General features: G+C 35.1%; 1 protein-coding gene across 1 annotated transcript in view; it reads right to left on the minus strand.

Moving 5' to 3' along the window:
* Nucleotides 1–3,870: 3,870 nt before the first annotated feature.
* Nucleotides 3,871–26,790, minus strand: part of Orp8 (Oxysterol-binding protein-related protein 8) — a 61,335-nt gene continuing 38,415 nt past the window's right edge. The window contains exons 7-10 of the mRNA XM_089103052.1: nucleotides 18,943–19,101; nucleotides 15,849–16,064; nucleotides 11,945–12,222; nucleotides 3,871–7,726 (exon numbers count right to left, since the gene is read on the minus strand). Coding sequence (XP_088959178.1) covers nucleotides 7,537–7,726; nucleotides 11,945–12,222; nucleotides 15,849–16,064; nucleotides 18,943–19,101 — 843 coding nt within the window. The 3' untranslated portion in view covers nucleotides 3,871–7,536. The remainder of the gene's footprint in view (nucleotides 7,727–11,944; nucleotides 12,223–15,848; nucleotides 16,065–18,942; nucleotides 19,102–26,790) is intronic.

Consider the following 26,790-nt stretch of genomic DNA (forward strand, 5'->3'; position numbering starts at 1 on the left):
GCCAAGGCTGCTTTACTCTGTGATACTCAAAGACCCTCCAACAGACTTAAAATGCCCAAGCGAACGCAAAGCATTTATCGACAAACTGTGCCCCTGTCCAGACGGCGATATAACCGAGCTACAACGCTCCAATGCCGAGTGGAAACTCGTGGTTCATTCCAAGCAAGCCGCGAGCCAGATAGTGGATGCAGTTAAACGTGCGAAACCGTCGCTCAACATCTCCCTCAAGGAACCCGCTTTTTTAGCTGCGATCAAGCGACTGCCGGAGGATCTAGACGAACAGTCTCTAAAACAGCTAATCCCCAAGTGCAATAAAACCCTACAGTGTGGTAAGTCTTGAACATTTAAAGTCTACTTTCCGACACGAAACGACCTCGATATCTTTCTCAAAGTTTCAGTGAAAATCGGATATGAACGCCTAATTGCCACGCAATCGGTCACCTAGCTGCGGATTGTAAGAACGGTTCTTTGTGCTCCAAATGCGGCTCCACCGATCACAAATCTACGTCCGATACCCCGTGTCAGAAGGCAGCCTTTTGTGTTGGTTGCAAGAAGCAGGGTCATACTTGCTATACTGTGAAGTGCCCGAAAAGCCGTAAACATTCGAACTAATAACCTCTTCACTAACTCTTCTATCGTGGAATATAAACGGCTCTTTTATTAATAAACTTCCGGTTCTGGAAAGCCTCCGTTCTGACTTTAGTGTGATTTGTCTCCAGGAACATTTTGTTACAAAACATGGTCTGAACATACTTGAGCTTGAGGATATGACAACTTATTGTGTACCCGCTAGACAGCTGAAGAATAGAGGCCGACCCTCGGGTGGACTTATTACGTTTGTGAAATCAACTCTCCGTTCTAGTATTTTCGAAGCAAATGATTATTATCTAGCTGTGAGAGAGGAATGTTCTGTGTGTATTAGTGTGCATCTTCCCACAGACTATAATAATGACCAGTCTGAACGCTTATTTGCGCTATCTTGTGAAAAACTAGGTTCATGTATAGACAAAATTCGGCGCTTAGGTTTACCTTGCATTATAGCATACAGATTTTCACGAAGCGAAAGTTTTCTAAGGCCCTGACTCGGCATCGGAAAAATCTAGTCAATCATTGTTCTGCCCGTGCCAAACAAGATAGAAATATGATCTTCAAATTTGTCTCTCGTTCTGCAAAAAATTCTTCTTCACCATCCCCAGCCGACATCCCTGAAGATGAATGGTATGCCCATTACGAATCGGAGTTCTCAGCTCCTGACCTCTCCATCGAACAACCTTACGAGGGTGCCTTGGATCAGTTTCTATCTTCTCATCCCGATGAAGATTTTATCGTCAGTACCCACTCTGTTGGAGATGCCATCTGTAGACTCAAATGGAAAGGCTCATCGGGCATTGACGAAGTCAGTGCGATCCACTTGAAACACGAAGGTAAACTTCTCACGGCACATCTTTCTCTGCTTATGCAGATGATTTTCTCTCAAGGGATTGTTCCTGCCTCTTTCTGCATCGGAGATCTGACTCCCATTTCTAAAAAGGTAAAATCTGAAACTCAATGTACAGCATTCCGTCCGATAACTGTAGCTACGTCACTGTGCAAGCTCTTCGAGTTACTGTTTATACAGGAACTCGAAAACGTATGCTACACTCCTCCCCATCAGTTCGGCTTCAAGCGAGAAACTGGATGTGCTGATGCCTTAACAGTCGTTGCTAATGTCTTGATAGATGCCGAATCTTCTGCAGAGAGCCTTTCTTTGGCAGGACACGACATTAGACGTGCATTCGACCCTCTAATCCATGCTGCTATGCTTTTGAAGGTCGGTTCCTGCGTCTTTCTGCATCGGAGATCTGACTCGCATTTCTAAAAAGGGAAAAACTGAAATTCAATGTACAGCGTTCCGTCCGATAACTGTAGCCACGTCACTGTGCAAGCTCTTCGGGTTTCTGTTTATACAGGAACTCGAAAAAGTATGCTACACTCCTCCGCATGAGTTCGGCTTTAAGCGAGGAACTGGATGTACTGATGCCTTAACAGTCGTTGCTAATGTCTTGATAGACGCCGAATCTTCTGGAGAGAGCCTTTCTTTGGCAGGACAAGACATTAGACGCGCTTTCGACTCTCTTATCTACGCTGCAAAGCTTCTGAAGGCCGGTAAACATGGGTTGAATCTAGCTGTCATTCGTTCTCTCAGGAAGCTGTATTCTAGATTACGGATCCGACTGAAGCTACCTCCTGGCAAGGGTTTGACCCCCATTCCGCGCACGCGACTAGTTCCAGTCAAGAAAGGAGCGCGTCAAGGAGCAGTCACCTCTCCCGACCTTTTCAATGACTGTGTCCTTGATGCACAAGATCAATGTCCATCTTCACTGATTCTGTCATCTGCTAAATTGTCTTTGGTATGTTACGCGGACGACATCCTGAATCTTAGCCGAACCTTCAGCGGATAATAGATATCTTTGAAATCCTTGAAGCCAAATATCTTAAAGTTGGACTTCAGTTCAACTGTTCAAAATCGGAAATCCTCCTATTCAATTGGAAAACTGATTTTTGTGTTCCTACCATTGCCCTTGGTTCTAGCTTTGTCCAGCCAGTGGATCACCTCGTTTATCTAGGTTTACCCACAGGTTTGTCTATCCGCCACACCCGAAAACTTCTCCTCGAACAGCTTAAACGACGAATTTCAGCATCTTACGCTTCAATTGTATCGTGCAAACTCCGATTCAACCGGCTGCTTCTAGCAAGCTTGTATAACGCCATCACTCTTCCTCATATTTTACATGCCACGCCCTTCTGGAAACTTCTCACTAAAACTGACCAGAATAAAATCAGAGCGATGTATTTTCGTTTTGCGAAGTATTTGCTTCGTCTACCTCCGAGGTATAGGAATTCGCATGTAATTGAAAAATCTAAAGTCGCAGACCCTGACGTCACAGTCGCTAGACGAATAGCGAAGCATAATAGAAAAATATGCCGAAATATTCACGAATGGTTCCATCTGCTCATTTAGTGATTCAGTGATTCGTTTTCTTTGTTGGTTCAGTTTGTTGTAGTTTGTGTCTTTCTTATTCTTTTTTTCTTTCTTTTTTAAGTGCTCCGTTTTGTTGTGTGTTGATTTGGCGGGTTTTTCAATAAATAAATAAATAAATATATACCATCTGCAAGCTGACTATTAAATAGCAACGAAGACCACACTGCCTTTCCATCACAAACAATGAGTAGAGCAACAGGGAATTTTTTATACAAGACAGTGGAACGCAACTTTAAATGAATATTTCGACCCTATATCCAAGGGCGTCCACAGCAAAACAAACGAATAAAAAAACAATATAAAAGAAACTTACATTAAAATACAATCATTAAAACTGAGAAATATTTTTTTAAATTTTCAAAACAGCCCTAATATCATTACTTCAAAAAAATTCAACCAGGACTGGTACACCAAGCGAAGTGGAAAAAGAACAATTCATTCAAATGGAATAAAAAATACTTACAGACAAGCTCTGAAAGCTAATCTTGCCTTCTTGGCAGCCAGCCTAGAAGGTCTATCCGTAACAGGTTGAGTGGAATTATTTACTGGTTTTTTAATATAATTTTATGTAAGTTTCTTTTATATTGTTTTTTTTTTCGTTTGTTTTGCCGAGGACGGCCCTTGGGTATAGGGTCGAAATATTCATTTAAAGTTGCGTTCCACTGTCTTGTATAAAAATTCCCTGTTGTTTTACTTATTATTTAAGCTGACTATTCTTTTTATTTCTCTGTTTGCCCTAGCAATAAACTGTAGTTCTAAGTTTCGCTTTACTTGTAACCACCTTTGCTTAGAGCTGTAATAAAGAAAAGTCATTCCTATTCGTTAGGGGCAGTTGAACAAAAATAGAAATATTTTATATTTTGTATAATTAAAACAATAAATAGAAAGATACAATATCAGTTAAAACTCAGCTACAAGCAATGTTACGATGTGCCTAATAAATACGTCTCAGTGGCATTTAAATATTTAATTAAAATATAATCAAAATTGGGAATTGACAGTGGATTTAAAGAAGTCAAACTGCCAAAAATTTGGCTTACAAGAAATGTTTTTACATCAACATACTTTTATCCATTTCAAACGGTTATTGTACACTTCCGTAAGTAATTATGACAAAATATACACCCAAACTGACAGTAGAGCTTTTTTTGGGGAGGGGGGGGGGGGGGAGGTCCTCTTCAATAGTCTTCCAGGAATAAGTGGGCCTACGTCAAAAATTACTGTTTTTGAGGATCTTATAACGAGGGTTGTTCATGGAGTGTGTTTTATAACAATAAAAAAGTCAAGTGTAGGAACAATTTAGCTTTATATATATAATTAAAAGCTAAACATTGAAATAGCAATTAAACATAGTTCCCGTTCAAATTGAACCATTTGTTACAACGGTGCACCAGCTTTGAAACCCTCTTCGGAATACTTTGGAATCTGAGACGTCTACCCATTTTCTTTGCTTTTAAGAGTATTCAATACCTTAAACATCATTTTATGAGCCTCAACGGGGGATAGGTAACCTGTTCATTTCTCAAGGTCCGCTAACTCAGCACGTTTTAAGATATGGAAGTGAGACGATTATTTCCCTCCTCATTCGTACAAAAAAGAAATTAGTGGAGTCAGGATTGGTTCCTAGACGTGTCCTGAGCAAGGGGACTCTGAAACAAAAAGGAGTTGGCAACCCTAACTGACGCAAATCCCTGGCGAGATCGCAACATAAGACCAATCGTTGAAGTCTCAGGAGGCCAAATTTTTCCAAAGGGTATCAACAAGTTCTTATCTGATTTTCATTTAAAAAAAAAGGAATTTCTAAGTCTCTGACTAGACTATACATTATTAATAATATTATAAAAAGAAAAAACAGCAGACATTCTGCATCAAACATCAAATACAACCCCCCCCCCCCCCTCGCAAGGCTTTATGGCCGGGAATACAAAAAGAAAGTAGAAAAATGTCAAGAGTTAAAAGAACGAAAATAAGAACACATATGCACACTAAAAATTCAAATATCAATCAGCCGCCCACCACTAACCACCCGCCAAAAACCAAACCGGAGCAAAGTGCCGTGCCGAATAAACAAAACAGCATACAGTTCCAACTTGGACCAGAGAAATCGGCCGCTTATGGTTGTTAAAGAAAACCAGAAAAGAAAAGAAATATATTTTACTTTAATTTCCACCCACTTTCTCAAATGAAACTGAACTGGCCGTAACTGTTGAATTTTTTTTTTTTTTCTGGCCGTAAGAGAGAAAAACAAAATTCAGCCGTATAAGCCAAATAGTCAATAAAAAAGTGGAAGGATGTCGCTCTTGTTTATTGGGGTTCAGTTAAGGTTATGGAATCAAGTTTCAGCTTCCGGTTTCATATCCAAAGCAGCTACAACTGTGAACCACTTTTTTTTGGCCCCATACAAGATACAGATATATTTTACCAGTGGGTCTGCCAGGTAGATAATGAGTGACCAGACACGTCCCCAACCAAGCCGTCAAAGTATCCTATACAATATGTGTCTTCTGTCATAATTAAATTGGGCTTTGTACAAAAGATACTACGCCACGACAACAATTTCAATGACTGAATGAACAAGTAAATAGATCTAACGGTGAAAAGACAAAACCTCAGACGATGAAGAGTAAATATCAAAAAGTCAAGTTAAAAGTGAATAAAAATACCTGGCAATAACTCAACAAATCACTAAGAGCACAGAAAACTGTAACAAAACTATGGATGGAAATTAATATGGATTTTCTTCTTGATCCCAGCCAATTTCTTACTTGGATCAATCACTTGGAATATAAGTGAGAGAAGCTTGGTTTAACTCAAACCGCTTTGCATATTTTTTAACAGAACAATCAGGGTCGATCTATTATCTGATTAATAGCTAGCATATGCTATCCAATTACCAATTAACAAAACCTTAAGCATATGAAAAGCGTAAATATTTTGTTGCTTTAATAACACATGCCTTGAAAAAAAAAACTGCAAAAATTTCATCCCGCGGACAAGAATAATAAAAAAAAAAAAAAAAGATCCAGTTGGATTTCTTAATATCTTTTACAGGTATCAAGAAAAATATTTGATAAAATAAACATTCAGAGACGTCATGGAGTAACAGTAATTTGCAGCAGTTCTTAGTGCGCTGCTGGTAATTATTATTTTTACTTTTTTTGTCACCAAATTGGACCATTACGGAAAAGAGATCATAGGTATAACCAATGCGTGAGCACTAGCTTACCTGTCCCTTGATCTCAAAAGAAAGGAAATTCAAAGAAAATATCCCCGCATAAAATTATCCTTCGCAAAAATTCCCCCTGTTTTAATAACGATCGTATTTTAAAAATTAAATTTGAAAAATTCTCCCTTCAGACAATTCTTTCCTCGGAAATACCCCCCCCCCCCCCAGGAAAACTCCTCCACGGTCCCCTGCAAAAACTCCTCTTACTCGATAACTACTCCTCCGCGGAAATTCCCCCACCATGGATATCCCCTCACGGAAAATTGTCCCCCGGAAAATTTATCCCAACAATTCTTCTCGTGGAAAATTTTTACGACATCTAAAATAACGATAGCATTTTTAAAATTAAAAGTTTAAGTTTATTAACTTACCCATCAGGCGTTGTGGGAAATTAATATCCAGTAAATATGAATAATTTGACATTTGAGCGAAAGGAACTGTGAAGTATTTGTTATCAGTGGTCTCTAATTTCAAACAGCAAGAAAAATATTAAAAGGAACCTGGGAAGAGAGATAGGGGGGTACCTGTTCCTTTTACAAGAGTGTACTCGACCTGTTCCTTTTATATCAAACCTGGTTATCCAGTAAATATGAATAATTTGACATTTGAGCGAAAGGAACTGTGAAGTATTTGTTATCAGGGGTCTCTAATTTCAAACAGCACGAAAAGTATTAAAAGGAACCTGGGAAGAGGGGCTGGGGGGTATACCTAAAACCTTCACAAAAGTGCACTCGACCTGTTCCTTTTATATCAAACCTGGCTATCCAGTAAATATGAATAATTTGACATTTGAGCGAAAGGAACTGTGAAGTATTTGTTATCAGTGGTCTCTAATTTCAAACAGCAAGAAAAATATTAAAAGGAACCTGGGAAGAGAGGTAGGGGGGTACCTGTTCCTTTTACAAGAGTGTACTCGACCTGTTCCTTTTATATCAAACCTGGTTATCCAGTAAATATGAATAATTTGACATTTGAGCGAAAGGAACTGTGAAGTATTTGTTATCAGGGGTCTCTAATTTCAAACAGCACGAAAAGTATTAAAAGGAGCCTGGGAAGAGGGGCTGGGGGGTATACCTAAAACCTTCACAAAAGTGCACTCGACCTGTTCCTTTCAGATCAAACCTGGTTATGCCTATGGATAAGCTAAAAAAAAAAACAAGTTATGGGTTAATTATGATGTGTAGGCCCGCTAGGTAGACTACTTGTATCTTTGGCATGGGAAACTACAGCGCTGTCAAGATAAAAATTCCAAAGTCTTGTTTAGCTTGTCTATGACAACAACCCTACTTCACTGTAACTTCGATAAAAGCGACCACATCATAAAAGCTTGGGCAATACCAACAACCAAGATTAAAAGAAGTAGCTCAGATCGTAATGAAGGTCGTTCTCTTTTAGTATCCAGAGTGCGTACGATCTGTCTCAAACTTGATTCATTAGAATTGATAGTACTTTCCATCCGCTTCAAATCATCCCGCAACCTGCATAAAAGAAGAGGATAAAAAAAAATATCAAAAATGATAAAATATTGGACATTGATTACTGCTTACTACGTTTCAACCTATCCCAATTTCTCCCCTTGTAACTTCTTGAACCATTGATGAATTTATTCGAATCAATGGTATTCCTCAATTTTAAGTAAACTCCCGCAACCATTCATAAATATCCGTCTATTGAAGTGCATGTGCACATGCACTTCAGTCTTTTTGCAGCATGGTTTAATGAACGGATGTACATAGGGTATGTTTTCTGTGGTACGAATGGAACGCAATAGCAAAACACCAGACAGTTTAAAGGGAATCCTAAGATAGTTTTAGCTTATGGGTTGTCTGAGCCACTACTAGCGGCTAAGAAGCGTCGGGTTCACTTTTTGTGTAAGATGGATAAGTCGAATACCCTCCATCCTGCTATGTACCCGTAGATTTTGACTGATTGACAGTAAACAAACTAAGATAATTAGTTTCCTGGAGATCCCAGGCCAGCAGCCTGCAAGAATATCGTAGCTTGTTAAAAAAAGATAAAAAATATTTCCATCGTAGTTGTTTTCAAAATGTTTAATATTATCAAAGCATAGGAAACATAATTGTTGAATAGCTATTATGGTTTAAAGCAATAAATGCATTTTAGGAGCTGTTCAAATGTACCACAAAATTATTCAATACAAGGAGAAAAATACATTAAAAGCTGAGTAAACTCGGGGAAGGGAACAAGTTGAACGAGGGAGGAGAAAAACAGGACGTTTGTTAATTAGCCTTGCTTACATTGTTTTATTGGGGACATTTTTTCTTATTGTACTTATCTACCACCTATTCCCTTGATTCTCCCATTCATTTCTCGTAAAATCGTTAACGAATATAGTTGCCTGTTAGCAAAAAAGTCAATAAGCTTACCAAATGGTAACATTTAAGACGTTGTGATATCTTATTATCTAATGTTGTGACAAGAAATATCTCAATCAAAATGAAGGGCTTACCACTCAAAGGTTCTACTCAACTTCTCACTCACCCAACTTGCTGAAAATTAGTACTACAAAAAAGCCGGAGCACGACCCCCCTAAAACTTCATAAGTATCATGAGTTTTTCCACAGTTTTTATTCATAAAATGTAAGTTTTTTGGTCTCGATGAATTTAACTCTCTCAAATACGAGTCCACCTGGAATAAATTCATTTAGTAACATGTGTAAAGACTCATCTTGTTTGACATCATTTACCCTGCCAGGAACATTTTTTGTTGGCAAATCATTTTCGAACCGGCGGCTATGGATGGACAGTCAATATAACTGGACAGCCTTCGAATATTCCGACGGCTCAGATTGACTGTCCATATCGAAGCCAGCCCTGCTGCTGACAGGGTAAATGATATCAATCAAGAAGAGGCTAAGCGGAACCAGTGCTCTCACATCACTGACGTTCAAATAGACATGTTTCTTAAAATATATTTTATACTTAGCGAGGCACAATTTTTTGGAATGCAGAAGCCAATAATTGTCTTTACTGTCTGGCTTTTTCCCTTCTTTCTTTTATATTCCTTTCATTAGAGGTGCTTTTCTTCGTTTTCCGCAGTTATTCTCAATTGGTGTATTACTAATTTATAATCTTATGTATTAGAATTGACTGTATTTAGCACAGTTTATAGAATTATCCAGTAAGTTTATCGCAGATCATTTCTGGTCTTCATTCTCGGTACGAACAAAAAACTCCTCCCACTTCTTTCTGCATTAACGGGTTAGTCTGTTTCCGACAATCAATGAGAAATGGTTACAAAGTGCATTATTCGTAATAGCGGGTTTCCACTTGTTTCGTGTCCAAGAGAAATCTACCCGTGAAAAGATCTAATGCCGCTTATATTTCTATATGCAAAAACGTTCTCTGGAGCACTCGCACCTTGGTCCGGGTTTTTATAATGGGTGAGATAGGGTATGATCATACTGCTAATTCTATAAACTGTGGTATTTAGTCAGCTATTATCGATTTATATGATTGCTAAACAGCTGAAAGAAGTATATACAATGATTTGCAATAGAAAGAGAAAAACTATAATAAAAAAAAACGCAACTAAACCTGCAGTATGCACATCTTAACCATTATCAAGACCATATCCTGGAGGGGGGATAGGGGTTTGACCACCACCCCCCCCCCCCCCAAAAAAAAAAAAGTTTGTTTGACTCGTAAAAATGCTACAAAAATGAATATAAACTGATTTGTTAAGTTTTTTTTAACCCCCCGCCCTGAAAAAAACCCTCGATACGAATCTGACCATTAGCCCGTGTATATTTAAATATTTATCTTTTATTTACCCCATTTAACGTAATAAGATTCAACGTTGTACATATTATGTCAAATTAGAACCGTTTCATTCGCATGCCCCCACCCGCTTATCTCTGGATGTAAAAATGAAGATGCCTTACCATGGAGAAAGCCATATTCTTTATATACATATAGATCAGGGGTTTTCCAGGGGATAAAGGTCACTCTAGGATATCTCACTAGGGATTTCATTTCTAGAACTTTCCTCAGAAAATAAACGGCAAATACGGATACACAGATCTAAGAATTTCGAGGGGACCACCTATTTTCTCAATAGATGGCAGAGCGTTTTCAGGTTTATATGACGGAATCTGCAGATTTTCCGGGAAAGAAAACTTCAAGAAGTTTGTTGGGGGGGGGGGATCCTCCAACCTTTCCCGCCTACAAGCATAATTATCCACCTATAATAAATTTCTTCACAAGGGAAAAAAACACTTTGGTAAAAAAACGGAAAAACATTAAAAAAAGCTTATCCCAGATTGGAATTATCAGGATATTTTCTGTTATGAGTATCTTTTGAAATTTTTGATATTTAAACTATTTGGTATTGCACCTATTTGGTATATACAACTATGGTTTAAAAAAATATTTGGTAAATAAAACTTTTAAAATTAAATATTAAATTAAAAATCTAAAACTCATATTTTGTATCTGCACAATGGAAATGCTAGAGGGGTCTTTAGCAGTGGTATACGCATAACAGAAAAGGTCCTTTTATCATTTATATATGTTACTGTGAATGTCCAAGATCTGGTTAATGTCGAAATTCACCGGTAGTTGTCCGAAATTCCCTTTTCTCTCCTTGGATTCAATTAGCTTTGCGAATCCGCTTTTTCAGTCTTATACAAGCCTTGATGGTAAAAGTTAAAGTTGGTTAGGTTAAATTAGGTTATAAATCTCAGAAACGGGTTAAAAACCTAACATAACCTAGCACCATCAAACCTTGCATAAAACTGAAAAAGTTGACTGGCGACGCTGACTAAATCCAAGGACAAAAAATTATATCGGACATTCACCGGTGAATATGGACATTCACCAATTTCGGACATTCACGGTACCATATACTTATCAACAGATTCTAGATGTTTCTACTGAAATAAAAATGTTTGTTGAAGATGCTGAAAATCCTTGGGGTCCATTTTTCACTAACCAGCAAGGGTTTTTAACTTTCTTCAAATTAATGATTGATAAGGGTGCACTTTCCCCCCTTTAATCCTAACTTTAGTATTCCTCTTCTTCTTTTTTTAACTTTTTTTTTTTTACTTGTTTTGCTGCAAAGAACTATTTTCATAAAACCAACATTCGCTAATAAAGATCCAGGCTTTGGAAAGAGGTTTAATACCACCCACGTAGGAGGAAATGAGATGAAATGCAGCAATTTCTACCCTCCCCCCCCCTTCTCCCTTTTTATTATATCTTACTTAATTATTTGTTGTGTTTTAGACAATTATTAATTGAAGTTTTTTAATTTATGATTTATATAGACAACAACATATTCTAAATGTTTTAATTGTAATAAAAATATTTGTTGAATACGTGGACAATTTTTTCGCTAACCAACAAGGGTTGTTAGCTTTCCTCTGATTAATGATTGGAAAAACGTACCTTTTTTCTCTTTTTAATTATAACTGGCATCTTCTTATTTTTTTCCTTTTTGTTCCTTTTGCTTTTTTCAAGCATAGGAATATCCTCACACGACCGATGTTCAGTTATAATGGGCAGACTTTGAACAGAGGTTTAATACCACCCATCTAGGAGGAAATGAAAAAAACTGCAGCAGTTTCTAGACCCCCCCCCCCCCGTTGCTTCATTTTTTTCACTCAATATTATCTAATTATTTATTGCGTTTTAGATTATTACTACCACATAGTTCAAAATAGCCCTCTACTTACACATCAAGTTGCTCCTTGAGATTTCCATTCATCACAGGTATTTTTGAATTCGTAATTATACTTTCGCGACCTAATCCCTCATTTTGGACATGAACTTTCAGCTGGCGTGTCGATCCCGTTCTATCAACTATACTAGAAGAGCCAGAGCGAACAACCGGAGTTCGATGCTTAGTCCGAGTACAGATAACAAACTCCTTTTCATACTGGTATAAATCGTTCCTGGGATCCCATGGGCGGACGTCTAAGTGCTTATAGAACCACTGCTCAGTTTCTGGATCCTACAAAATAATGGAGCTTTCAAATTACGCTGTAAATCCTTTCAAAACTTAAGATTTTATGTTATGTAATGAAAGCTTAAGGAGCAGATTTAGTCCGTAAGTAGGCAGCAGGGGCGTACCCAGGGGGTGGAGGGGGTACTGGGTTTGACCCCCCCCCCTCATAAAACATATACATCTCCCAGGACTTTACTCAAAACAGTTTTATTTCGAGCAATATGTTTTCTTTTTGTCATAACAGAAATAAAATAACATCACACAGCTAAACGTACTTTTTTTAAGTACGAAAATTTTAAAAAATATACAAAAAATTAGTTTATATGCATTTTTATAGCGTTTTTACGAGTAGGGTAACACTTCGGGGGGGGGGGGGTTCAAACCCCCTCCCCCCTCCCTAGATACGGCCCTTGATGAGAGGGCTTGTTTAAATGAGAAAATTTATAACTGACGTAGCGTAACCTAACCACTTAGCACAGAAAAATATGGACGTAGTGTGAAAGCTGCTGAAGTGTCCACATTTTTTCCTTAGCTAGTCAATTAGTCAATTATCTCCTTAAAAGAAACAGCAGAGAAAAGAAATACAAAAAGTATGAATTGCAGGTTAAATTATACTGAACTTAGCATCTAGTAGGGGAAATCAAATGATTTTGGTTATGCTTGGAATAGCGTCTGATCATAGAGAACGTGGTTTAGGTATAATTAAGTTTGAAATTGGTCTGACTTATTTATAATTCATAGACCTTTTTCTTTGGTGGGAGAGGGAGGGTATTAATCCTTACTAATATATATCTAATTGTGAAGGTTTAAATGGTATTAACAAACGTACTTATCTTGTGAGATTTTCTTTCCCAGTAATCTTGCTTATTATCGTCATTTTTGTTTTGTTATTATTGATAATTTGACAAACAATAACGAGCTCTTCGAAATAATTATTGGTTCTAGTAGAGAGCAAACGACACTCAAACCTTTTGGAGGGTTTGAGATGGGGTAACCCCACTCTTGTTTACAGTAGCTCTTACCTGTAAACATCTATTAGCTGTGTGATATTATTTTGTTGCTGTCGTGACAAACAGAAAACAAATTGCTCAAAATGAAAATTGTTTTCAGTAAAGTGCTAATGACAGTCTAACCTTTAGAGGGTGGGGGGACGCGTTAGCCTCAATAATTTCTATTCGTTTTCAAGTTTGAGTTGATTATTCATTTAATTTTCTGTTCGATTTAGGATATATCTTGTCATCCATAGGAGTAACTTTTGCCTTTGTGTTTGATGTAGTTATTCAGGTTAATTTCTGTTTGTGTTGTTTCAGTAATGTTGTTTCAGGTTTCAGTAATAAATTGATAAATTTCTGTTTGTTTTAAGTTTGAATCATATATGGCTATTTCGGCTAATTCTCGGTCTTAACAAGACTCTTTACTTATTATTGTTATTGTTATTATTGTTATTATCAAGTTATGTTCGTTTTTTAATTGACATAACTCTATTTTTGGTAAGTTGACAGAATTTTATAATATTTTTTCAGTTTTTTTTTTGTTTACTTAAGATGTAAAATTTTGGGAAGTAATTAAACTTTTGGGCAAAATATGAGCATTCAGTCCAAATATTCGATCAACCGTAACTTTGGGAAATACTGTTTTAATACATTTTATTACACTAAAATTTGGGGGTATTTTGATAATCTAGATACAAAAAATGCCTTTTGATTTATGTCCGGCCCTTCTCCGAAGTCAAAATTCAAGGTCTACTTGGCCCCTCCACATTACCCGTAAGTTTCAAATCGAACCCCCCCCCCTCCCATGTCGTTCCCAGCACATTGCTGATACACTATTTTGATAACATGGGTACACATACTGTCTTCTGATTTTCCACACCACTTAACCGCGAATGCAGTTCTAACTTCTACAGGGACCAGTAGTGCAAAAGCTTTTTAGTCAGATTGGAGACAACATTTTTTTACCCTCTCATCCCCTCCTCCTGGACTAAAAACTTACAGTCCACCCCTTTATCCTCTTAACGCAAAGTTTCAGATCAATATCCCCCCCCCAAAGCCGTTCCAGAGATATTGCAAATACGTCATTTTTATAATCTGGATACAAATAGTGTCTTCTGATTGACCTCTCCCCCCTCCTCCAAGTCAAAAGCTAATCTAAGGCGTATTTCAAGAAGAAGTCACAATTGAAAATACACCGATATACTGTGTCTGGAACTAGACTGTATGATGGACACGTTGATGGACAACATTGTGCCTATTTTTGACGTCACGAATCGATGGAATCTTATTCTGTTTAAAAATTTTCGTGTTCAGCAAGGTTCTCTTTGCCCTGTCAAAATGTAAGTAGCTTTAAAGCTAACCAAGAAAAATATATCCGTGGATTTCCTAATTTACGTCCGAAAAATAGTTTTTTGGCCCCATTTGGCTCAACGTTTTTTTTTATATATATCAAGTCCCTCTTTGACCATGGATCGGCTGTAATTTTCACCTACAGCTGTAAGTTTCAGTTCAGTTACGGCAGTAGCTGATTAAGAACAATAGATTTCTGTCCCATTTCCGAGCCTCATAACATCCCACGAATTCTCAAGAATATGTGGCCCCCTTAGCCCATGCAATGATTTTCGAAAGCTTCAAGTCAATCAAAGTGTTTTAGTCTCTTTTTAGGGGTCCATTCCTGGAGGGTAAATCTTCCTCTATAGAAACGTAACAACATGGGTTACGAATTAAGAAGTGCAGTATTATAAATAAAGTGTTTTAAAAATGTCGCACATTTCGGTATTATTTTCGATATTAACCATTACTACAGCTAGGAGCAGTTGGGTCTCATATATTCCCTTACACAGGACATAATAATACCCCTAAATGTGGTAGCTTCTATTTAAGATTAAATTTATACTTGAATGTTATTGATAACAAAGAGTATGGGTAACTTATAAGAGTAAAAACTGGCGCTAGTGTCGGCAAATGAAAGCCATCACGCCATCTAGTGTTTGGCGAAACTTGGCATTTTTCGAGTTTTATAATCGTTTTTCTATCAGAAACTGAGATCAGACACTTATTACTGCACTAATTTTACCAGCTGCAAAAATTAAATTAATTATTCTTATTATTACACTGAAAAAAAATGCCAAGTGTCGCCAAACATTAGATAGCGCTTAAAGTTTGCTTTTGTCGACACCAGCGTCAGTTTCCACTCCTGTAAGTTACCCATACTCTTTGATTGATACTCAGTACAAATGTACCAACTTAGGTTACGGTTTAAAATGACATCGTGCCCCAAACAAAGGGCTAAAAGAATCTCCAACATATGTATTATTATTTCTAGCATTCCACATCACCATTACTACCATCAAGCAGTTTGGTTGTATTTGCTTTCTTATGTAGAAGAAAATAGTTCCACTGAAATGCGATAACTTCTAATTAAGAATACATTTGCGTGATTAATATTTAATACAAATGTATGAACATGGGCTATGGATTGAAAACTATAGGGCATTCCTTATAAAGGATTCTGAAACAAATTGTTATAGATTATGTAATCGTTTCCAACAATGATCATCAGCATCAATACCAAAGAGCGGTTTGATTGCGTTTTATCCCTTATAGATGCAATACTCATTATCTGGATTAAAAATTTACCTGTTCAAAAAATTTTGCAGTCCAAGTCGATCCAGACTCTTTTCTTTTTTTGGCTTCATTTCTTTGAATATCTTCCAATTTTGTTTTTTCTTCAGTGGCTTTGACCTGGTCTTCTGATTGGATTGCTGCTGCTACATGCTGCCAAAGCCGGTCGGACTCGTATTCTTCTTGGTTCTCAATTGGTACTACAAAACGCTTTAAGCGTTTCTTACGAGCCTAAAATTAATACAATTAACCACTAAGAGTAAGAGATTCAAGCTAGGGTTGTTTTGCCAGAGTCGAAACTATTTTTTTTCTATAGAAGTTTGAACCTTTATTTTCCTAAATATACTTTTTATATTATTTAGCTCGAAGCTATTGAAGTGACAACCGCAACCGTCAGCAGATTGGTTCCCATTGCCTAAATCCGTTACTACCATATTTCCCTGGTTAAATCAACTAAAAACTTTTGTGACCGTGATCAACTTGTTAGAAAGTAAATTAAAATTCAGCCTAAGAAAATTCAAGCATGAATTCTTGGTTTTATAGGCTAGAAATCCAGACTAATGAACCACCGAGTTTTGGAGCTATCTGGTGACAACGTCGTTCAATTCGTAAATGCAACTTTATGCTTCCCAACAAATACTGCATCTTAAAGAGTAGATTACCTTACTAGCTTCAAGGATCGCCAAGAATTTCAAGAAAATAGATAAGAATTGATTGTTTTTTATACTTTGTCATTGAAAAGCTTAACTCCTTTGCCAAATCGGAAATACGAACGCCACGTTCATTTTTTAGATACTTATCTTTATTTTTTCTTTATCTCAAAAATAACAAATAAGGATTCGTAACAGTATAATCAATATCTGTTTTAACTTTTTTCGGAACTATAATAAGGGGAATAAAAAGGCAGTATGATCAAGTTGAGAGGACAGAAAAACATACCTCCAATAGTTGGAACAAAAAACCGATTCATAGATTTTTTTACTTTAAAATCATGTTACTGTCTGAAAAAGAAATTTACAAATAATACGTATTGTACTAATTCTGTTTTTACTTCTTCTGTGCACTTTATTGCTTTAATTCAAACCAAAATAACTAACTACAAATAATAAAATAAATACTTAAAACAAGATAATAATAAAAAAATAGAAAGTTGAATTGTTAATTAAAATCAAAGATCAAGGCATAAAGTTACTTGAGCCTCACTGATCTTTTAAAAAATACACTAATAGCAAATATATGAATGCAAATATACGCTAAAGTTTGACTCTTTCTCACAACTCTATTTCTTAAACAATATAAAAATTTAGCGTAAAGAGCGAGGCGTTGAGGAGGGGACAGCCCCTTTCATATACGGAATAATTTCTGTTCGTTTTAAGTTTTAATGTCGCTCCTTACTTTCAGTTAAAAAAAACTTGTTTTTTTTCTTAATCTTACCATAGATCGAGAATGTTGTCAGTCAATTTCTCCCTCTCCAATCAAGGATTAGATTTAATTTTACTGGAAATTGTAAACTTGATTGGGTCAACAGACGCAATAAGTTTAATTTCAAATCAGTAAAACGCACAAAATATTCCGCCAAAGTAAATCAATTTGTCATGAGAAGCCGCATTATGCTACTATCTATATGCAAGATTCAGTAAATGAAAGGTTATATTCCCTGTGAAACATTTTCCAAGTAGCCCAGAGGCAAAAGAACAAGATACTTAAATTTTTGGCTTCATTGGTTCCAAACCAATCCCTTAATCGATCCAGGATTATGATATTACTGAGATTTATTTCATTGAGAATAAGCTAAACTTGCTTATATATAGAAACATATTTCTATTTTCGCATATTTTTCGTGTTTTCCAAGTATTTTTCAATACAATAAAAAATTAAAAGCGGGCTTTTAGTATTTAATACGAATTATGAATAAAATAAATCTCAGCTATCGAATGATGGCCCAATTGTCATCCAATGCCGAGATATTAAGCTGTAAAAATGCAAAAAAATATCTTACCAAAATTTGCATCAGGAATTTAAACAATAAAATACCTTAAGTTATAAAAACATACTGATTGTTCGACGTAAAGGATATGGTTTTACTGTTCAAGTTTCCTGGGGATTGGTCCCCTCTAATGTTAGCATTCAATTCTAGTCCTAGTAAGAAGAAGGAAAAAAATTCGACCCAGCGGAGGCGTGGCTAAGTTTTCCAACACCATGAGGTACTATCAGTCACCTCCCCCCCTCAACCAAAAATATATATATATATATATATATATATATATATATATATATATATATATATATATATATATATATATATATATATATCGTAAGTGGGTGTATCTTTAACAAAATATATTGTGTATATTATCTAAATAGCACGCTACAGATCCTGTAACCAGGTACAAGGATACGGCCTTGACCCCTGGCTACACCACTATGGCTATGCTAAAATCGATATATCTTCATAAATCAAGAACATATATTTGAAAGTTTAGATTTTCAGAAGATATATATAATAAGTTGTTTTAGTTTATTACTAGTCCACTATCACAGAGAAGGATGCTAAAACGTTTATTTTGAACGTTAAATTTCTTTTCGGTTCTTAATTACTATTCATAGTTTTATAAAATGCCAACGCAGAAACGTATTGAAAAAAAACCCAAACGAACAAAAGAAAAAAGAAACTGGAACTTACCTCTGGCGTAGGATGCTACAGAACTTGACTATCTCCTGTTTTCTTGTCCACCAAGTTGATCACGGAGTCCCAATGATCATCAATAGTCGCCAGAGTCTCTTTCCACAGTTTTATTTTCCCAAAAATTCTTACTGATTATTGAGTTTTATGAAATGTCAACGCAAAAACGTATTGAAAAAAAAGAGAACAAAAGAAAAAAAAACAGGGAATTACCTCTGGCGTAGGATGCCACAGAACTTGACTTTCTCCTGTTTTCTTGTCCACCAAGTTGATCATGCAGTCCCAATGAACATCAATAGTCGCCAGAGTCTCTTTCCTCAGTTTTATTTTCCCAAAAATTCTTACTGATTATTGAGTTTTATGAAATGTCAACGCAAAAACGTATTGAAAAAAAAGAGAACAAAAGAAAAAAAAACAGGGAATTACCTCTGGCGTAGGATGCCACAGAACTTGACTTTCTCCTGTTTTCTTGTCCACCAAGTTGATCACGCAGTCCCAATGACCATCAATAGTCGCAATTGTCTCTTTCCCCAGTTTTATTTTCCCAGAAATACAATTGGTCTGATCTGCTTTTCCAAATAACGGCTTTGAAGATAAATATTAAATCAAATATATAAAAAAGCAGACGAAAAAAAAAATACAATGGAAACAGTCATGGTCAGAGCTTATCATGGATGAGGGTCAACCGGGTTCTTTCGACACAGGCCATAGAATTACAAAAGACTTCGCTCCGTATGATGCCCCAGATACACTTCGGAATATTAGTGTTCAGTCCTTTTTTGCTCCCACTCACAAGCGTTAATAGTGAGCACATTTACGGCACAATTGATAATGATAATATTTCTGTTTATACGAAACTATCATACGATTTTAATTGAATGATTCTAACAAAACGTTTTTACTAGTAGCCCAAGTTTGATGTTTAATATTGGTATTGCTTACTTAGCACCAGATAAACGTAACACGAGTGGGAAAACAATTCTTGGATTTGCTTTGAGCAACTAATGAATATTTTCATTCAATAATTGATGAAAAGTAATTATATTGATTCATCGATTAATTCAATAATTGGATAGATATATGAAATTAATTAATTTAAAAAAACAAAGTTTTTCCGAGGGAAGTACAGAGCGAAGTTGAAACTTGAAACGGACAAAAATGATTACTTCGCAGCATATTTAATATATGTTAATATAACTAGTACAAATAAACCAACTAAATATGTTTCCCCATGATTTTATGATTATACAAAACTAGTGCTTTACTGAAAACACAAAAGTCAAGTATAAAAAACAGGATTATAGGTTTAAGAGTCAAAAGTGAGTATGAAACCGGACTATACTAATCGAATCTATAAAGCTTTTCATAGTCTTACACCAGTCGTGACGTCAGTAACTTTCAGTATACAATTAAAATGATCTTAAAAACATAAGCGTGAAACTAAATATTTTTTAATAACTGCGAAGTAATTGAACAGCATACAGAAATATTGGATTGATTTATCAAGCAGCATGTTTATCTCACCAGCTATAATATCACTAGTGGGTAATATACAGTCTTAAATTGTAAGATGTATGCTTTAGTATCACTTGAAATGAAGATAAAATAAGACATAATATGAACTCTGGAAATCCGATTATTCCTCTGTATACAAGAGTGAATTTCAAGCAAGGATACAAATTCTAAAGCTATTCTATAGCCTAGTCCTAATTCTATCAAGATGGCCTTACTTCGAACTTGTGTCCAAATTAATCATGACATTTTCTTTTAAGAACCAAAACGAGAGCCGTTCATTGAACTGGACCATTATGCCAAAGCGATGCCAAATAAACTTAAAAAATAAAGAAAGCCCTAAAATGGATTGTTGCTTTATCTTAAAAGGGATTGATCCTTAAAGGGATTGATAATATTTTGATTCTATAAAAAATTGTCCTTTATTGGTTTGCTTTTACTGTACCAAAACTCCTATATTATTTTGTGTTTTCAGTAAAGCGCTAGTTTTGTATAAGCATAAAATCATAGGGAAACATATTTAGTTGGTTTATTTGTACTAGTTATATTAACATATATTAAATATGCTGTGAAGTAATAATTTTTGTCCGTTTTAAGTTTCAACATCGCTCTTTACTTCCCTCGGAAAAAACTTTGTTTTATTAAATTAATCTTTGTTCGTTTTTGATTAAAATTTAATGCAGAAACAACGCTGCCATAATCTTTTTTATTTATACGGAATAATGTATGCTCGTTTTAAGTTTTAGTGTTACTTCTTAGTTTCAGTTGAAAACTTATTTTTAATATAATTTCTAATTATCACCGATCTATGGGAGATAAGACAGCTTTAAAAGAATACTGCAAACAACCTTAACAGCTAAGAGAAACCTTCAGTGTATAACATAAAGTTCATTATCCATACTTCGCAAAATAATACATTTTTTTCAGGAACGTTTGTTTTCTGAAAAGCTGTTTTTACTCGGCCGACTTCGCCTGAAAAAGCCATAATGAAGACAGGGCTTTATAAACCACCTACTGACTAGCAGAAACTAGAAGGCTACTGTAACAAAAGAAAGCTGTTAAAAGGTCTTAAAGCGAGTAATGCTTAGATTGAATATGAAAATCAAAATTAAAATTGGGCTCATAAATAAAATCCATAAAAAGCGATTAAGTATTAATACTTAATCGCTTTTTATGGATTTTATTTGATAGCACATTCCCACAAAGTGCACTTTCGGTTGTTTCTCCAACTTTTTTAAATGAAACAAGTGCCTTTTCCAATGAAAAGGCAATATTATATTCTAACATTATACGTTTGTAGGTAGTTGAAGGAGATGATTTTTTTTGTCAAATCGATCTCAAATCATAACATTCGAAAACAAAATAAGAGACAAATTAGGTCTTGGGAGTTAGTTGCCCTCCAATCTTTACGGTCTCTTAAAAAGGACACTAGAGCAAAAAAAAAAAAAAAAAAAATAGAAAAGCATCCGTAATCAGTCTTCTGGCAAAAACATAAATTCCACGTTTGTGCAGATAGGGGATCATAACCCCCACAATAACATTTTCTGATACGCTGAATCTGAAGGTATAATTTACATTAAGATTTTTGACTTTTTGGGGGGTGTTTCTCCCTTTTTCGAAAATCAGGCTCCCTGTTTTCAAAATCCCTTAATCCATCAAAATCCCTTTTTCTTCTGAGGCTTGGAGCCTTTGGTGGGTAGATATTTAACGTCATGAAATATATATATTTGCAATCTGCATAAAAACCCTATTCTTATCAATTGTTATCAAAATTCCATTTTTGAGTTTCGGTTACAATTGAGCTGAGTCGCTCCTTAATAACAGTTTAACACTATGAACTGTTTGATAAAACTTATTGGGATAACGTCCTATCTTTTAATTCATCCTGTAGCAAACCGGAGTTTTTGAAGCACAATTCATGATATTAAAGTGTAGTATTTTCGAGTCCAGTTGAAATGTGCACCATTCTAGGACATCCTCTTTTGTGGGGAGGCTGTTGATTAATGTACTTAAATACAAAAGACTAAGACACCCTTACAGGCATCTTCTTTTCTTCGATATATTTACTTACTTTGTTATTCAGCGTAAGCAGCAAATTTATGGCATATCCAGGGAAGAATTTTTTTTGAAACGTTTTTTGGGTCTCATTTCAAAAATGACGTTCATCGGAAAAACATAAGTTGTTCCCACAAAAGGATTTTCGTTCTTGATTAGAAAAAATTGAATTCAGAAAGTAATATATTTTCACCGTTAGTACTGTTAAGGTTAGGGTAGCATATAAAGAAATTTTCTACCTACAGAAACTCCAAAAAAATGTATTTAAAAAAAAGCGATTGTAAAAGTTACAAGATAATTTTCGTACATAAATTTCTGCGTGTTCATTTTGCAGACAAGAAAGCTCAACTTGTTTCAAAGTAAAAATATATTTCCTTATTTTTATGATTATCTTTTTATGCTCAAAATTCAATTAGCATTCCCCCTTTTCTGCTATAATTCAAATATTTCAATTGAACTAATACTGAACATATTGCTTTCAATGGTCCTATAGTCAAATTTAAAATGATATTCAAGAAACTTCAAACTACTGTTGAAGTTCAAACCGTGCTGATTGATATAACCTATTTACGGTGAAAATTACATTTTTTCTACTGAAAAGTATATAAATCTTAATAATTTCAATAATTTGTTCGAATTCAATAAGCAAGTCACAATTCCAACAGAAAAATTGAATTTTTTTGCGACTTGTTTGAATTAAATAAGCAAGTCACAATTCCAACAGAAAAATTAGATTTTTTTTTATTTGTTTGAATTCGAGCAAAACATTTTGTTGGAAATCATTTGTTTTTCCTGAAGCTTTTCCACTTGAGACACGACATCAAAAGTGCCGTTTTTAGTGCCATTTGAACTTGATGATCTTAGAATTTATGTGAAAGACGTAGATATGTGCAATATCTTTTGTATGAGCGATATTATGGTAACCTGCTAGTGCCACCCTTTGAGGAATAGCAGAAAGTGCCATTTTAGTGCCATATAGTACTTGTAGATGGCAAAATTTATAAAAAGAATTTAGGTATGAAAAATAACGTTTGAATAAGTCAATGAGAATCTCTGTATGAGGTTTTGGTAGCCCGCTAGACCTGTTGAAAAAAAGGAAAAAAAACAACAACAAAACGGGATACATATCAGTGCTACCGATGCAAAAAAATGATTTTCCTTGTTGTTTAGGGAGGGGGACTGTAACTTCCCTGTACAAGGTTTTGACCATGTTTATTCCAATGGTACACTTTTCATTTTGATCTTTTTCGAGCAATAAACTTTTACTTTTAAGACGAACCAAAATAATAGTTAACGTGAGTCAGTGTCAGATGGGAATTTTTTTTTTCACTAGGCAGTTTTTTTCAAAACGCGTTATTTGACTTTAGGTTACTATGGGCTGTGGTTCGCTCTTTACTAGGTTGCAGCTGCCGCTGCAATGATGATACCTTGCCGGGACATGCTTTAATAAAAATGAGCCTAGAAAATGACTAAAAAAACAACAGCGGATACCGATATTCCCGATACGATAGATGCGATACCAATACGCACGATACCGATACGTGCGATATCGATACGCCCGATACCACACACAGCCCTTCCCCTGGGACTACGGAGGGTTATATCGTCATCAAAACCATATATATTGGACCTTTGAAGTATGTTAAACAAAATGACTATCTCAAAATTTTTATAGGACTAGTTGGGGGGAGGGGGCCTGTAGGGATGGGGGGCTGTCTGCCCTCCAATCTTTTTGCTCACTTAAAAAGGGCACTTACAAATTTAATTCCCTTTCGAATGAGCTATTACACACCTCTCTATGATGCTCTGGCCACCCCCTAGCCCTTCTAGAAAAAAAAAAAAAGAAGCGAGACACATCAGTGCTACCCATGCCAAAAGGTGAATTTCCTTGGTGTTCAAGGTGGGGGGCTGTACTTATTTTTCAACAGGTTTTGGCCAATGCTTATTCCATCGATTCACTTTTTAATTTAATCTGACGACATTTTTGAGGGATTTCGTTCCCTTGTTCGAAACCACTACAACTGTGTTTTCGCAATAAAATTTTACCTTTAAATTCAGTCGAAGCGAGTGATAATAATCCTGATTCATCGTCTGATGGAGATTTTTGTTTTACCAGACAGTTTTTTTGAAAACACGTTTTTCAACTTTTGATTACTATGGGCTGTGGTTCGCTCTTTACTAGGTTGCAGCTACCGCTGCAACCATGATCAAGATGTTTGATCATGAAAAACAATTTATATTAATTCATCGATTAATTCAATGTGTGGACCTGCTTGAATCGTTTGAATAATTTCATCCGTAAAAGATACATAAAAAGGTTTTATGTAATTCTTCTCTGTAGAAGGTTAAGCTAAGCGATTTTGAAACTAAACTTAGAGCTTATGAAACTTTAAGCGAAGAGTTAATTGATAGCTGTGTAATACGGAGATGAACAATCATAATAATAATTACTGCTCCTAATGCAAACTCAGGAGACTAGGAGCAATTCTGTATAATGATTGATTCAAAGAGAAAAGGGGTCAATTTTCTTTAAAGGGGTAAACTTATGTAAATCTTCGGGAAAGCTCATGTCTATCCACTGGAGCGACCATTTCGAAAGCTTTTATATCCAAAAATCTTTGTTTAAGCAATTTCTAGAATATACCACAAGGCTCAAAATATTGACCGCTAAAGAGATCTCTCGACTTTTAATAGGCACTGGACGTGACGGGTAGCCTGAAATGAATCGAAAATCCGTAGAGAAAAGAAATATTTCAGATGGAAGCAATAGGTTACAAGTTCTGTGACCGAAAACTACCAACTTACTCAATGTTTTGGGATATTAATTTTAAAAAACTTTCCGAAAAATAAGTTTTTCAAAGAAAATCAAAGGCCATTTTAAACTTAAGCTCAGCAGATATAAATACCTTATAAAATTCAAGCTCCAAACGACCAGAAATTATTATTAAAGAATAAATGAAACCCGAAACGCACATAAATTAAATAAACAATCATAGCAAAAACATAACAAGTAATAATATAAATGAACAAATATATCTTAAAGCGAGTAATGCTTAGAATGAATATGAAAATCAAGCTTAAAACGAAAAAAAACATTTTCCTATTGAAGTATAAATGAAACTTAAAACGAACAGAAATTAAATAAACAATCAATGCAAACAAACATAAAACTATATGCGTCTTGAACAGTCTTGGAAAGTATAAACAACATCAAAATGAATATTTGATGTATAATGATATTAACTGTTGAAAGATCCATCAGTTCAAGATTTTATTTAACTATAATTTTATTTTTGTTTTCGATGCCGTAAGGACTAAAAAAGAACATAATTGAAACATAGATTGTTTTCAGTTAAGCGCCAATGACGCAGTAGGCTTTTGGCTTTTATTTACAGTTAGGAAAGGAAACTATATTCGTCTTTAACAACTTTAAAAAGAGCTTTAAACAACTTTAAACAACTTTTCAAGATAAATTCTTGAACTGATGGATCTTTCAACAATTGATATCATTACACATCAAATATTCAGTTTGATGGTGTTTATACTTTCCAAGACTGTTCAAGCCGCATATAGTTTTATGTTTGTTTGCACTGATTGTTTATTTAATTTCTGTTCGTTTTAAATTTCATTTATACTTCAATAGAAAAATATTTTTTTTCGTTTTAATTTTGATTTTCATATTCAATCTAAGCATTACTCGCTTTAAGACCTTTTTTTTATTACTTACTTGTTGTGTGTTTTTGCTATGATTGTTTATTTAATTTCTGTTCGTTTTGGGTTTCATTTATTCTTTAATTGTAATTTCTGCTCGTTTTGAGTTTGAATTATAGAAGGTATTTGTATCTGCTGAGCTTAAGTTTCAAATGGCCTTAACTTTTCTTTGAAAAACTTATTTTTCGGAAAGTTTTTTTTAATTAATTTTTGTTCGTTTTTTATTGCAAAAAATTTCAAGTTTTTGTAAATTCCTGATTTCAAAATCAAACTTAAAAAAAAATAATCAAATTATTCATCAAAGTATCAAAACTAATATCAAAGTAACAATATCAAAGTGGAAAAATGGGTTTGTGTCAACCTCGGAGTTTTAATATCTGATGTTTGACCTCTTTTTAACAAAATTGCTATCTCAAATTTTTTTTGGATGGGTTTGGGGAAAAAGGGCGTGTGGGGACTAATTAAGCTTCAGTCTCGTTTGACTGTTTAAAAGTGAACTAGAGCTTTCTATTTTCAGTCAAATGAGTCCTCTCTGAAGTTTATACGAGTATCCCTTCTATAAGAACCATATATATCCCCACAGTATAACTTACAACGCCTGTCTCTTAGCCCTGGGGGGTTGTGTCGACCCTGGAGTTTTAATATCTGATGGTTGAACTATTTTTAACAAAATGGTCACCTCAAATTTTTATCAGATGGGTTTATCCATCCGTCTGAAACGAAATAAGGTTTGGCGTGAATGTTTTTCATTGACTACCTTTTCAATATTTTCTGAACAGATTGTCATAGGTCAATGCTCTACATTTGTACTGATTCATTGATTTTAAATAACTTATTTTTTTCAAATGATTAATTAGTTATGAAACGAATTATATTACACATATTATGTTTGTACAACATGTGTCGACCCCGGAGTTTTTGTTATCTGACCCTTGATTTTGTTTTTTTTAACAAAATGACTACCTCAAAATTTTTATCTGATGTATTTGGGGGAAA

Source organism: Artemia sp. Qi Xiang Cuo, chromosome 2, assembly GCF_049724085.1.
Source record: "Artemia sp. Qi Xiang Cuo chromosome 2, ASM4972408v1, whole genome shotgun sequence".
NCBI lineage: Eukaryota > Metazoa > Arthropoda > Branchiopoda > Anostraca > Artemiidae > Artemia > Artemia sp. Qi Xiang Cuo.